Source organism: Mastigoproctus giganteus, chromosome 10 (assembly GCF_048544385.1).
Source record: "Mastigoproctus giganteus isolate SK-2022 chromosome 10, ASM4854438v1, whole genome shotgun sequence".
In the NCBI taxonomy this organism is placed as follows: Eukaryota; Metazoa; Arthropoda; class Arachnida; order Uropygi; family Thelyphonidae; genus Mastigoproctus; species Mastigoproctus giganteus.
The window spans coordinates 46469435-46485924 of NC_143584.1; the positions used below are offsets into that span (position 1 = coordinate 46469435).

Sequence of the window (16490 nt, forward strand, 5' to 3'; positions counted from 1 at the left end):
AATATATGTAATGTAAGGTAAAATAACAAAAATCTGAATTAATACAGATTTATTTTATGTTAAATGAAATGTTTAAAAAATAAAAATCGAATTGAGGGCAATATTGGTAGTTTGGTCTTTGATGTTGATCTACATAAAAGAGAGTTAACCTACCACTATTTGTAGGTTAACTGTTTGAAAAGTCTTTTGTATATTAGCGGATACCAAGTAAAACTGAATGCACATTATATGAAGCCATACTAAAGTTTTAATGTATTTCACAAAATCTATAACGAACAACTTCTGACATATAGATCCATCCAAATGCAAGATTTTTTACTAGTTCTAAAGATGATACAGTATTTCTACACTTAATCTTCTGTTGAGAATTGCTTCAGCAACACATTTTCTACAGCATATTTCATCACACAAACTCAAACATTAATTTCAACTTCAGAATGTGGATATCCCATATAGCAAAATGTGATATCCACATATTCAGGAAGTACAAAATACTATACAATAATTTTGGAATTTGCAAACTTATTCACAAAAAGTATTAAAATACTGCCAATAATTAAACAGATAAACAATATTTGAACTTTCAATGTAAACTTTCCTTAAAGGACACAGCAAGAATGCTTGAAACAGTTAGCCAAAATTTTATAACTAAAAAAATTTTGATATAACCTTTACTTCTCTCTTAGGAATAATGATTGTGACACTAATTATTGATTATGTTATGAATACAATTCATGGCATGGAAATATATGAAAATTCCTCCACTTCTTTTGTCATTATTAATTTCAAAAAATATATCAATGACTATAAAATTACAATCAGCAAAATATCATGTTCTATAAGCCATAACTTTTTTTTTTAAATCTTAATGACTATGCACTTCTGCAATCAAGACTAAAGTGTATCACAAGAGTAGAAAGATATCACATATTAAAAATACCTAAATATTAAATCTCATCTCCTATAAAATTACCAACATCTTTGAAAAAACTGGCAAACCACCTACTTGTAGATGGACTCATCCATAATATGCACATCAAGTAATATTCAAAGAATCCTAAAACAGCACCAACAACAACATCCCCAATATAGTGACGTCCTAACATCACTCTAGAAGCACAAGTACTAATAGCCCAGAAAATTAATACTGGATACAGAATTGAAGGACAGTTATTAATTAGAATATATACCAGCATAATCACTCTTGATGTGTGTCCCGATGGGCAGGACATCTTATCAACAGCCAGTGTTAAAAACATATCTGGTTCATTGAGTGCAGGCCGATTTCTCCGGAAAAGAGATTTTAAAACTGCAACAAACATAATGTCCAGAAGTAAAGCTGTAATACAAAATAAAAATACAGTTAATTTATTCCATAATTAACAGTCAGTACAGCTTAATAGTTTAATAACTTATAAACAGTTTGCCATTTATTTTCTTAAGCCATAACATCTCATGCCTCTGCATGCAAATAAAAAGTAACCTAGGCAAATCAAATCTCATATTACCAAGAAAGGGCTTATATTCAACGTGGTTAGAGCAGAGAAAACTGGAACTGGGTGTTCTTGGAGTAAATTTTAAGGATGTTATCTGCATGGAAAATATCATGAGACAGGTGCTGGGGGAGGGAGCAAGAGCAAACATTTTGAATTACTATAATTTCTAGTAATTAATTTAACTCTGCCATGCAGTGCAGAGGTTACATACATTCAAACTACTTGTAACGTTCATATACAGTAGAGCGTCAGTTATCTGGAATAACTGATGTCAGACTTCTTCCAGAAAGCCAAATTTTCCGGATAATCGAAAGTAAGGTAAGATTAAATAAATTTAATCTTATCTTATAATTAAATTAAATAATTAAGATTAATTAAATAAAAAAAATTATAAACCAATCCGGAAAACAGAAACATCCATTCAGGCATTTTTATGATTTTTATACAAAACAGGAAAATTAGAAAGATTTTTAAATGTTCTTGGTTTTTTCGACTTACTGATAATGAGCACGGACAATCTGTGCGTCCCAGTAGCATTTGCACACATAGCAAATGTAACTCACTCTTTTCTCATCTTAAAACCTGGTGCAGGCATTTTTCTTTTAGTGGCTAGGGTTTTTCTCGCCAATGCTTTCCATAATACACCCGTCTCATCAACATTATAAGCTTTTTCTTTCTCGTAATTTGCTATAACTGAAGCAAACCTACTTTTAAAGGACACAGCTGCCACTTCGTCTGCATAAAGTTTCTCGCCTTGAATATCTAGTTCACGTAGACCATGTCTCAGTTTAAAGTTTTTCAGCCAACCTGTTTTGTCTTAAAATCTTCATTACCTCTTCATTTTCAATTAAAATCCAATGCTTTTGACCACAACACTAGTTCACCACAACAGACACTGGTTCACCTATACTTCGCTTCTGAAGAAACCACAAATAAAGTGCACTCTCTAAAGCGGAATTTTAAGGTTTCGACATTGACTTTTTCCTGCTAGATCCTCCTTCTATCCATAATCGACACAAATTATTGTTATAGCATTGGAATTTTTCTTGCTGTCATAAATTGTTGAAGTCCCCACATTAAATGCTTTTGAGAGATTTCCTAAATTTTCACCTTTTCTAATTCTATTAATAATTTCCATTTTTTGTTACAATGTTAAAACTATGCATTTTCTTTTCATTCACCTTTCAGCATAAAAAATTGAGAAAAATAATAAATCGCATAGTTTCAGGCATATATTATTCTTACAGAATCTGGAACTAAATTAATCTGAAATTCAATTATGGTTTCTGAGAAAATCCAGGTCTCTGTGATATTTTTCTAAAGTACATTTCTGAAGGCCACATAGAATTCTAGAGGTCACAACCATGACACAATAAAACAATTAGCAGTTTTCTGTTTATAGGGCTTTTTATTTGTACAATCTGTTATAAACAGGAAGTAAACTCAATCTTTCACTTATTAGAATCAAAATTCAATTTGCAAATGTGATCACTTATAACCAACGCTTACTGCACTACCATTATTAATAAAAAAAAGAAGAAAGATCACCCTTTCAAAATTATTCCGGATAACTGACATTCTACTGTGTGTGTGTGTGTGTGTGTGTGTGTGTGTGTGTGTGTGTGTGTGTGTGTGTGTGTGTGTGTGTGTGTGTGTACACAATTTTTAATTTTTACTTTAATGCTACCAAAGTCTGTCACTCACATCCATGTAGTGCAGTGTTACACAAACTTTTCTGGCACAGACCAGTTTTCATTAATAGCTTTACCTGCAGGCTTTCAAAATAAAATATTTTGTTTTATTGTTCTTCTTAATAAAACATTACATTTTATTTAGAAATATTTTTACAAATTAGGTCTAAAAAATAAAATCAAAAAATCTACCTATTTTTCTGTCTACACTCATCCACCCATTACATAATCGCATATATCTTTGCTTCCAAAAATGATTAGGGGAGGGGGTAGGAGTATCTGACAATCTACATCTCACAACTAATGCAACAGGTGAGCTTGTATTTTCATAGTTTCATAGTGTGCATAATGAGAAATCAAATTTCCTGCAGATGCTCATCAGACATGGTTCACAGTCTGTGTGATGCTGATACAATATACTGTATTTGTCTGTAGATGTGTTTGTGGTCCAATCTATATGTTTGGGTCAAAAACCCTGAATAATTCATGGAGGAATCCCACTCTTTCCACCTGACATCAGCTAACTACAGCCTTCATTAAAGAGGACTTCAGAAATTCCTCCAATCAATGATGAAAATGAAACCCAAATCTCTCCAAACAAGTTTGGAGAAATTTGGGTTTGGCCACTGGCTACTGTGCCAACGTGGAGGACACTTTCATAAATAAAAGCAATTCACAAAAAAAAAAAAAAACATTTAAGCATTTATCTTTTTAAATGTGGTAAGTTATTTAACTTTCAAGTGAACATATCAAAAAAGTTTCAACTAAACCACATCTAGCAATGAAAACCTTAAGTGTAATTGTGCACAAAATTGTGTGTTATGCATTATTACAATTAAGCAGCAAATTTCTCTTTAGAGGCTTTCAGTGTATTGTTACCTTTTATAATACCGTATCAACCTAGACCCTGATTTTAGTCAGTTTTATCCCAGTGGCATGTGAAAAATTGTAATATCTTTAGCAGCAGGCTTAGTTTGACAGCCAAGGCACAAGGAGCTGATATCAGCTAATGTACTGGTCTGATAACAGCATCTGACAAAAGGTCTGCAATTTCACCATTGTATTGAATTTAATGTTATATTTTTATTTCAGCTTATTTCTTGCATGCAGGCTGGAAGAAGTTTGGGCGAAGGTAAAGAAAGCCAACGCGAGAACCACGGCAAACTACGAGAAACTTACCAGACAAACTGGTTTGTCATTACCACAGTTTCTCCTTACATTCTCAGTAAACAGGCGGTGCATGTTATCGGTAGTGGCAGTAGAAGTCGAGAAGGATATACTGATTGACACGTAGGTGTGACTGACATTCACGATAACATCATAGCATTAAGTGATTGACTGACATTATGATAAGTATATATCATAATGTCAGTATATCATAATGTAGTGTAAACACGTATAACACGTGTTTACACTACATGAATTCGATCATACACGATTTATAGATAGGGGAACGTTATCATATATAACACGAACCAAATTCGCTAATGACGATTCGCCTTTGTGTTTACAAGAAATGGCAGTCGAACGCAGAATCACCCCCAACTGAACACAACACGATAGGAATGAGGAGAAGATTCTGAAAATGTATTTATATTTTTTTATATAAGTGAAGGGGAAACACATTTCACCATAATAACGTAAAAACCAACACAATTCCAGCTATCAGTATAATCGCAAATGCAATTAGATCGAGTTTACTACCAGTTTATAACAGATTCCACTAGCAGAAACGCAACTGGAAATTGTTTTTGTTTTATGGTAGTAACCCCTAGAAATGTGCGGTGTTAATCTCTGCCTTTATGGTGTTGTTTATTCAGTTGCTACACGCGTGCAGCTTTGTTTGTGTATCAAGCGTGCCTCCTCATTTTGTAATTGTGCTTTATTCCCTAAAAATGAGTAAAATACTTCAAAGGTGTGAAAAAGAAGCATCCTGGTGAAGACACTGCAGATTCACAGAGAAAAACAAAAGCAATATCGATAAACAGAGGCGGACTGGGTCAAAAATTCTTACCCGGGAAAATTTATAGTGGCCTCATACTATGGTTTATGGCCAAAATCACACCGGCCTCCGGCCCACAGGGGTTTCTCCGGTAAGGCTTATGGCCAGTCTGCCTCTGTCGATAGAGAATAAATATGAAATTGTGAAGTGCTTTGAGCGAAATGAAAGACCATGTGATATTGCACGTGCTACAGACCTAAATGAGGCAATGCCGAGAATTACAAAGAATGCAGAGAAAAGAAAAACAACTTTCATAGCAGGAACAACTCAAAGTGTAATTAAAATCCATTAGATTAAGACAAAGAATTGGAAGAGATGGAACGAATGGCTGTTATCTGTTTGGATAGAAAATCGAACAAAAAACAAGTTTGCTTACGATAGAAACAAAAACATTAGCAATATTTTATTATGTAATAGTCTTAATAAAATACTTACGTATTTTATTACGATTATTTATTGTGTTTGGTAATGTTTTGGTTACAAATGTGTGTTCAATCTCGGGTGGTCGGCACCTAACCCTATTTTTCCCATAGGGCCTGTTGTTTATATTGCACGAGGGTTTCTAGGAACACAACTATCATGCTATACGAGGACTGACTGTATATATAAAGATTTTTTTTTCTTTTCCTATTATTTCCTAACCTAACGTTAAAGTTTAGGTTAGGAAATATAAAGAAAAAATAAGGAAACCTTTCCTATCATTTCCTAGCCTAACATTTAAGGTCAGGTTATGAAATATAACGAAAAATACAGAAACCATTTCCTTTTTTCATAACCTATCCTTTAAAGTAGGTTAAGAAACTTAACCTTAAAAACATACAAAGAAATCAGTAATATAGTTTTTTTAATAGTGAAAACACTCAAACTCCAATAATCTGCTTTTACTAATGAGAAAAAACTAATCATTACATCGTCTGTCATGCCAAAGCTTCAATCAATACATCATTCTTGACTTCTATTACCACTACCTATAACACATGCTATCTGTTTACTGAGAATGCAGGGAGAAACTGCTGTAGCGGCAAACCAGTTTGTCCAGTAAGTTTCCCGAAGTTTGCCATAGTTCTCATGTTGGTTTTCTTTACCTTAGCCAAAGTTTGCCATCTCTAGAATTAGAGCATCATTAAGTAATTTAAGAAAGGTTTACATTGGGTTGTACTAGACTACATAAGAATTCATAATATTTAAAACTATTACATGCACTAATTTTTCGCACAGCTTTAAAATGACTGATATTCATTATAATATATACTTACCAATTAATAAATTCATGAAAAATGTTTCTGCCTCACTACCTGTAGAAAACCAAAGAACTATCAAGCAAAGTGAAAGCCAAGGAATTCCATGGCAAGAGATTTCAAGACCTTTTAGATAGGGCCGTAGAAAAGCAAGCTGCGATTGTTTAGATGCACATACACTGCAAGCTGCACTGAGTTTCAAATCAAGTTGCTCAAGTACCTCTACTAAGGAAGACATTTCCTGATATTTTTTGCTGGTTTCAGTTTTTTCCATCTTAGTTAGTTTTTTTTTTTTTAAATGATGAATTCTATATGGGAACCATGAAAAAGAAATTCAAGAAATCAGATTATCTGAAACAGCCAAATTTACACTTCACACAAACTTTCACTTTACAAAAATTTATCAGATATGCTCTAATTAACATTTCATATAATTCAAAAATATTTTAATTTAAGCATGAGAAGAGCATTACATGTGAATACTATTAAAATTAAGAATATTTAATAAACAAGTTAATGTGTGCAATGCACTACATATCAGGTGCATTAGCAAATAGTAATAATTCATGATTGGTAACAAAAACAAAAGAAGTGAGCAACAACAATTAAAAAAATTTTGTTTCCACATATTCACCAACATTGCTCACTCCAACCAACACATGGCAAATATAATATCCAGTGCTTCAACTACAATATATGGCATATGGATAGCCCAATGTGATACATCATAAAAAAAAGATATGACTTCCAGATTTCTATGGATCTGATTTAAATGAGATGGATATAGAAATCATTCTAACAGGCCCAAAAAAGAAAATTACACAAAATTACATTCACTAGGAGTTGGGGATGGATGGATGGATGGGCAGGCAGCCAGCCAGACAAAGAAACAATAATTGTTGGATTTCTATTAATGCAATTTTAATGAAATTTGCAATGACTGCAAATATTCCTGGCAGATTCAAATATAAAATTTCATGAAAATTCATCCACTAAAAATCAAATTATTATGATGGAAAAAATTAATAATAATAAAATAATAATTTCCATATTTCTATTAGTCTAATTTTAATGAAATTTGGAATAGCTTGACAAATCTTTTTAAGAGGCCCAAATATAAAATTTCATAAAAATCTGTCTGCTGGGAAATGGGAACTAGAGCAAAGACAACAAGGGTGTAATTGACAGCTATATGCATTTCCCTTCATGTTTCCTTTTTCTAGTTTCACTAATTACATTAGTGTTTAATGTGTGGAGTGATTTTAATAATTTCGATAAAGATGACTGAGGCACTCCTAATTTTACTGCTGCTTCCTTTTGAGACATATTGCTTAAGTTTAATTTGTCGTATATTTCTATAATTCGTAACATCTTTTACACTCAAATTCACTCACTTTCTGTTCACTGACATTTTTTGTGTATTAAAATTTAAAACAGAATAAAAAAGATAAGCGGCAATCAATGACAAAGCCCGCGGCTTGCAAAAATTGGAAGTAACACGACACGAACAAGTGAGATACAGAGTAAAAAGTTTACGAAGTTTAGATACAGGAATGAAGAGCAGATTTCAGTGAAGGGAAACACATTTCATCATAATAACGTAAAAACACACAGAATTCCAGCTATTGGTATTAGTACACAAATGATGCAACCATCTGAATAGCTAAGAAATTAATGATGCATCTAAAATGAATAAATAATCCAAATTAAATTTGAACACTATTTTAACAAAAGCCTCACTTTTATCCCCCCCCCCCCAAATAAAACTGTCCAGGATTTCTTGGTCAAACTTCATGCCAAAATGGCCAGCATCCAGAATCAAGTAATAAGAAATTCCATTACAACTGGAACAACAAGGACTTCACATAAAGCAGGAATCAAAGCAGGAATTAACAAGGAATCAAAGCAGGAATCTTCACAACAAAAAAATTTTCAAGGCATACACCTATTTGGAGAGGAGAGATATGTAATTAAAATTTTAAAAAGACAGAACCGTCACAATATTAAAGCATTATAGCCAAAGAAGCTTATGCGCCATCAAACTCCCCCCCCCACAATATTAAAATTCAATAATGGCAAAGCAATTAAAATCATTATTACCTGATATTATTCAACTAATATTGGAAATCTACTATCATATTTGATTTATGTATCAGCAATCTACTTTATGCATCAGTATCCAAACATTAGACCTTAAGCACTGAAAAGAAAGTAAAGTAGACACTCAAATATCTGTCAGACAAGAAGAAAATTGATAAACTACATAAAAAACTCAATCCTAATAATTCACACCAAATTACTTGACATATTTGCCAATAATAAGGTGCATAAACAAGGGATACCCAGCCAGACCCATCATCATCAATGAGGATTTCTCAAAAGATTTACAAATGGCAGACCCCATTTCAGCCAACTGTTATCCCAAAAGATTCCTTTCCCTTTTAACACTGAAACTGCTTATCCATGCTCCAAAGAGTAGGGATCATGCAATATATATATATATATATATATATATATATATATATATAAAAGGTTCCAAGATCAATCTATCACAATTCTTAACAAGTGTATCCCTAACTTAGCCAAAACAATTATCCAATAAACATTAACAAAACCACTAAGAAGTTCAACAGTGACCACATCTACTAAGTCAGAACCACACTCAAAATATAAAAAAAAATGATGACATTAGCAGAGTATGTTCAGCAGCATCAGTGAATTCATTGCCTTCTGCAAAAAAGGATTTCTCTCCAGACTTTATATTGTATCGCTATATTTTCCATCAAGATTTTCTGTGTGTGTGTTAAAATACTTCTGTTTGGAAACATCATGAATGTTTCTAAAAAATAATTAACTCTATTTGCATGGCACTTTGCAACACTGACTTTTCAAGGCCCTACACTAGAGGAGTTTTAAGACAAACGTTCTGATCTTACCTTTCACATGGAAGTGCAATGGCTTATCAAAGGTTAAAGTTCCTGTATGGTTTTTAAGCTTGATTCAGGAGATAAAAGAGTCTCTAAAGTCCAAAAATGCAGATGTCAACAAATTAAGTGACTCTTGCTGGCTACTGGACTTAACTTTGCTTACTCACATCAATGACAAAACAAATCCTTTAAATCTATTATTTGAGCCACATGTTTCTGGAACTTCAGGGATACAGAAACACATGGCTCAAATTGCAGGCTCTGTGAAATCATTCAAAACAAAACTAGTCCTGCCGAAAACACATATGAAGATGAAGTCTCTTGTACACTTCCCAAATATGAAGAAGTGGTAGATGATAATGATTTTGATGTGTCACCATTTGTTGGTCACTTTCAAACACTTCTAGAGGAGTTATTATTATTAGTCATATGGCGCAAGGAAGCCTGAGGCTTATGCTGCACCAGCCAAAAAAATTTCCAAGTTACAGAGAGAGAGAGAGAGAGAGAGAGAGGAATCACCAAGAAAGAGTTTGAAAAGAGATTCCAACAGTTCACAACCTTTCAGCCAATGGCAGCTTTCTTGTATATCATTTTACTTGCCAAAGTGAGGCTACGGAAACTGATGCATCTATTGGAAGACTCGTTCCATTTTAAGGTGGCAGATGGCTCTCATTAACTGGTGCAATATCACCACTTTGCTTATTGGCTTGAAGTGGTGAAACCCGTGTTTAATCTCTACAGCAAAGTTTCCAGCATCCACCCCTTCTCCCTGAACCCCATGCATGGTACTACTAATAGTAATACTAACTGGTACCACTACTAATACTAACACTATGTGGTAGACGGCTCCCATCAACCAGTGCAATACCACCACTTTGTTTATTGGAGGCTTGAAATGGTGAAACCCATGTTTAGTCACCAGAGAAAAGTTTCCGGGATCCCCTCCTTCCCCATCTCTTTCAACCCATGCATGGTACTAAGAACTATAGGTTTTCATCAGGGCTCCCACTCACAAATTTAAAAAAAACTTAGATTGCAACTTAAATAAACCCAAAAAAAACCTAGTTTTCATCATATAGTATAGCAACACAAATAAGATAAAACTTACCATGCAAAAATATCTTTTATTTAATTGTAATCAGAATTTTCATCCCATTCAGTTCCCTCCACATTTATTTTTTGAAGTTCTTTCATTTTTTTCAAACGTTCTTCGTATCTTTTATGACAAGTTCCGTGTATGACTTCTTTTTCCAATTCTGATTTAGGTTTCCATGTATAGCAATTTTGATTAGATCTATTTATCGCCTGTTTTGCCATTAGTCGATTTTTCACAGTTTCTGGTTTAAGGGAGTTTGTGGCTTTTGTTTTTATAGGGTTTACTTGGGAGAAGATTGTTTCTATGCTTGCCGAAGAGTGAGGTAAAATAGTTAGACTGGTCATAAAGTTAGATAAAATCTCATATTTAGAATTATTAAAGCCATCTTTTACATTACGTAACAGATACCAAAACTCAGGGATGGTTTTGTAAGAGAAATCTAAATCTTGATTTAAACGAAATGATCTCCATTCATCATCTAGAAGATCTAGTTTGTCTTCAGAAACAAGGTGAGGGAACTGCATTGCTAAATGGAAAATTGAGCATGGCGAATTGGCACAATCATGTATCACTGCTGGGTCAAGAACATTGAGACTGGCGATAATTCCATCATTTAGAGGAAATCTTTTTCTGATTTCCATACAAGTTCAACAAGAAATTTTAAACAATCATTTTTAAACCTGCTTTCACTGTCACCAAGCGGTGTTGAATTTAATAAGGCCATACAACGGCCTCCCAAATATATTTTATTCAGAGGTTTATGATTTATTGCATTGCTTGGATCAATTTCAACCAGCTTGCACGAAGTAATTACTTCTTTTATGAAAAAATTAAGAATATTTTTATACTCAATTGAAACCATTGAATGAAGTAAGTGCAATCTGAAATGCTCAGATTGAAATTCAATATTCAGGAAGTTTATTTTCTCCAGTACATATCCTAAAAACAACAACATATGCTTAGTTCCTTTGGTGATCATAGTATTGTAAATATTGCCTGCACCATCGATTTTATCAATTTTTGATTGAGACTGAAAATAAAGAACTAACGCATCCCACTGCTCAATAATAATTTTTATTACATTGCCACGGGATAACCAACGTGTTTGTGCTAATTTGGGGATTTTATGCTTAGCAGTATCTACAACATCTTGAATCATTTTGAACTCGTTTAATCTTTTACTACTACGGGAAAAATAACAAGAGATATCTTTTATAAATATTTCTAGATATGATGGTAGTACCTTGACTGAATGACTAGCGCATAATGCAAAAGAATGGCAAACACATCCCATTATAAATACTGATGGTACATCCTTTTTTAGCAATGACTGGAACCCACTCTTAGTACTCATCATAGTGGCACGATTATCACTATCAAAGCCAACGAGATTACTTATTTGAATGTTTTTTTCTATGAAAAGATCTTTTACAGCTTGATAAAGCCCTTCTGAAATACCATTTTCAACACAAACAGTGTCAAGTAACACATCTACAACATCAAGTTTTTGAATATCAAAATATCTAACAACAACAGCTAGAACTTGTGATAAAGATAAATCTGTACTTTCATCTATTATCATTGAAAACTTGTTGTTTCAGCATATGTTAGAAATGTATATTTTTTCATGATAGGCTATGCCATCTTGTATAAGATAAGAGACTTTAGTCGCCTTCATCTGAACTTGTTTTGCAATATTGCTATTATGAAATGCTTTCTTACATGCTTCTATAAGGTGATCACATTGCGCAAATGGAACATTATGCTCAGAAATGAGTGCAGCAATTGTTAACTCTGCCTTTGCTACGTCTTCATTCTCGTAGGTTTACGTTTTGTGAAGAACGTGTCTAACGTTGAACTTGTCTTAGCAATATTTGCACTTTTTTTTATGTTTAACTGTATTTTTATGCGCTAGTAACATCGATTTATTGGCATTCTTTAATTTCATATCACAACAAATACAGTAAGACGCATCTTTTTCATTACTGTCTTCTTTCAACCAATCCTTTAATTCCAGATCTTCTAACCATTCATTTCTAAAATTTTGAGTATACCACCGTTTACGCAAAACATAAGCCTTTCTTCTTACGAAGAAAGGCTTAAGTTTTGCAAATTACAGTGTCTGGAGACTAGGCACCAGCGAGGTGATCTGATAGAGGTGTATAAAGCCTTGAATGGTTTAAGCATGCTCAATGCTGATGGGATTCTTCCTCTAGCTCAGAGGAATCACCTGAGAGGGCATAAATTCAAATTGAGGAAAGACAGATGTAGGATAGACATGCAGAAATTTGCCTTTAGCCAGCGGGTGGTTGGTTGGTGGAACAGACTTCCATCCCTTGTGGTGGAGGTTGATAGCCTAAATAAGTTTAAGGCTCAGCTGGACAGGTATTTTGAATGAACAGAGGAGTGAAGTGGAAGTGGTTTTTTTTTTTTTTTTTTTTTTGGCTGATGCTGCATAAGCTTGCTTTCTTGCTTGCATCAAATGCCTCTACTAATGCTAATGCTTACTCATCTTTCTCTGTGGGGAACAAGTTTCAGACATTGTGGGCAATTTGTGGGTATGGCTAATTAGCAATTATCTTATTTAAAATGTTCTATAAAATAAAAAATAAATCACTAATCCATTAACATAAAATAGAAATAGTCACTACAATTTAAATTTATTATATCACTGTATGTAGTATACACATAAATGTAAAAATCACCCCAAATAATGCAATAATACCACGAACGATCACAAAAGACTGTGCAGTAAAAGACCGCCTTCCGCCTGCTCAATAGGCTGCACATACATGTTAGTAGCACGATCATGTATGCTTACATGTATGAACATGTAAGCGTAATTTCATAGTGTAGAACCCTGTGAAAACTTTGAAATCCTTTTACATTTATAGTATTTTGTACAAGCACTTGAGATATTACAAATTATGATTAGAATATAAAATTAAGAAAATTGTAAACTGTTATTAAATGTATTAAATTGTATTGTATTTACAAGAAATAAAAATAAATGTTGACTTAAAATTAAAAATTACCGAAAAAACCCAGATAATGAGATATTTTTGTGAAAAAAACCTATCAACCCAGATGACAATCAAAAAACCCAGATCTGGGTGGAAAAACCCAGGAGTGGGAGCCCTGGTTTTCATACCTTTCATGTTTTGGGTTTTCGAGCAAGGGCAGAAAAACTGGAACTGGAGAGAGACCTTCAAAATGACAATGTTCTGAAATCCTATGCAACATATGAGAACTTTTGGAATCTGGTTGACCAAGAAACGTTTCCTTCTTTAAAAAGTGCAATGTACAAGGTAGTATCAAAAGGTTTTCCTTTTACCAGATTCTATGTGTGCAGGAGGTTGATATTTGGAAGTCATCACCAAAAGCAACACATTCTCCCATCTTTTACAGCACTTCCTTATGCCATTTTTGTTAGAAGGTCTCTCTTTGCTCATGAAACCATGCTTCTGTCACAGAAATTACCTCTGTATTTCCAAAAAAATGCTTTCCATGAAAAAATGATTTCAGCTAATAATAAGGCAGGTGCGGAAAGATATGAAGTCCTAACTTCTGGGTAAGATCAGCTGTTGCAACAGCAGTGCAAGCTGGTGCATTGTCATGAAGCAACATGCCTTTGCTGAACATCCTTGTCACTTTTTCTTAATCACCAGATGTAATTGCTTCAGTAAGTTGCTAAAGTAATGTGCATTGATGTCGGTACCTTGTCCAGGTAATCTATGAGAATAATGCCCAATTCATCCCAGAAAAATTGACAGTAATATCTTCCATGCAGATGGTTGCAGTCTGGCCTTTTTTGGGAGTTGGCAATGATGGATGTTTCCATTCTTTTGACACCTGTTTGGTTTCTGGATCAAAGTGACATATCCACAATTCAATCATGGTCACCAATCAGAAGTAAAAAACAGGTCAGGATTACTGTCACACATGGCAATTAATTCAGCAGAGCAGGCCTGTCTTTATCATTCTGCAGATATGTAAGCAAGCAAGGAATCCATGTTGCTAAGCCCATATTCACATTCAAATCATTGTGAATTATGCTCTCTACTGACTCATTGCTCATCTCAGTCTCAGTAACTGTGTAATTATTATCCGACAGTCGTTGAGGATCAGCTGTTCAGTTTTCTCCACGAATTCAGCAGTGTCAAATATGGATGACCACCCACTTCTATCTTCATCATGAACACTTTCCTGCCTGCACATGAACTGTCTCCCCAACAATGTTTTACAATGTCATACAATGGACAGATATCCATACACCAAAAGACATCTCTTCGTGAATAGTCCTTGGCTGTTTGCCTTGCAAAAACAAGAATTTAATAATGGAATAATATTCAACATTATCCATGATTATACTCTGTTCAGCTCTGTAACAAAAGAAACATAAGAATCAGAGAAATGAAACTCCTGGCATACATTACTAGATAAACAAAATATTCAATAAAAAAACAATGTTCATAGAATACAAAGGTCAGGGGGAAAACTTTCTGATACCAAATTCCAATTCAAGATGAAATCTATTTTTGGTTCCTGTTAATTGTATAATCACTGTTTCAACTGTGAAAATTATAAAATCAAAGCACAGATCTAAACTTACTGAGCCCACCCTGACTATTGTTTGTGGGCAGGAATAAGTTCCCACATTTAAGTTCCTACTCAAATTTGAAAAATTGGCCACTGAAAACAATGACACCAAAGATCACACTAAATTTCCACATGAGTAATAATAATAATAATAATGTTTACTTACAAAACTATAAATTTTTTAATTGTATGGTGAACTGTATCATTAAACATGTTCTTTTATATATTTGGTGTCCATAAAAATGGGTTAAGTTAATCTGGAATTTTTTTCTACCTCATTAAATATAGTTAAACTTTTACTGCAATAGTTTCTAAAGTGATTTCATGTGGTTTTGGCAGAGCAAGTTCCACAAATTCCAGCCAATATCTTAAATATTAAAATCCTCCATTATAAGACATTCTGATTTAGTGGCCCACTATATTTTTCTGTACTGTATAGTTTTTTGGTATACTCATCACAGTCATTAGGCTTATAGAATACTCCTACTCTCATTTTTGTTTTTCCAGTGCTTATGTCACATTAAAACTGACCCAACATTGCACCAATAACCCACATGACCTGGATGTGCTGCTTTAGATTAAATATGCTTCTTAACCAAAAGCATAAACCCCATCCCTCCTGTCCTTCCTGTACTCAATGTAACCCTTGTTCCATTCGCTAATCTTGTTGCCCTTCTCTGCACTTGCTTCAGTAGCTCTACATACTTCTTAAAATGAGGCCTCCAGATCTGTATACAGTACTCAAGGTGTGGCCTGACCATTGCCTTATACAAGAGGATAATCACCTCCTTATCCCTGCTAGAAAAATTCCTGTATATCATTGACAAGACACCATGATCTACCCTTGGAAACCATCTGCACTGCTCAGAAAACTTCATATCTGCCTGCACAATCAACAATCACCCCCAGGTCCTTTTCGTTCTCCACCACTTTCAATGTAGTACAACACAGTTGATACATTACTCTGGAGTTACTGCTTCCCATATGCAGTATTTTACATTTTTCAACGTTAAACTTCAGTTGCCACCTCTCAGCCCACCTGCTCAACTTTTCTAGATCTGTTGCAACAGCGTACTGTCATTAGTGTCATTAACAACCCTGCCGGCCTTCGTTTCATCTGCAAACTTGGACGTTAAGGCTGATATGCCATCATTAATATCATTAATAAATACAGAAAACAACAATGGACCCAACACTGAACCCTGAGTGACTCCACTAATAATATTAGTCCACGAAGAGCAGTGTCCACTGATTACCACTCTGTCTTCTCCAACTCAACCATCCCTTTATCCATAGCAGCAATTTGCCTCCAATGCCACACTGGCCCAATCTGTGTAGCAGTCTTCCATATGCAACAGAATCAAAAGCTTTCCTAAGATCCAAGTATATGATATCAGAATTATTCTTTTCATCCAATTCCTTTGTGACCACATCATAGTAT

General features: G+C 34.0%; 1 protein-coding gene across 1 annotated transcript; it reads right to left on the reverse strand.

Moving 5' to 3' along the window:
* Positions 1-857: 857 nt before the first annotated feature.
* On the reverse strand, positions 858-6731 carry LOC150079014 (polyisoprenoid diphosphate/phosphate phosphohydrolase PLPP6-like). Its single transcript, XM_090382734.1, has 2 exons — positions 6446-6731; positions 858-1339 (listed from the first exon to the last, which is right to left on the reverse strand). The coding sequence occupies exons 1-2, from the start codon at positions 6699-6701 to the stop codon at positions 948-950; spliced, it is 648 nt and encodes a 215-aa protein (XP_090238860.1). The 5' UTR covers positions 6702-6731; the 3' UTR covers positions 858-947.
* Between the last annotated feature and the right edge of the window lie 9759 nt (positions 6732-16490).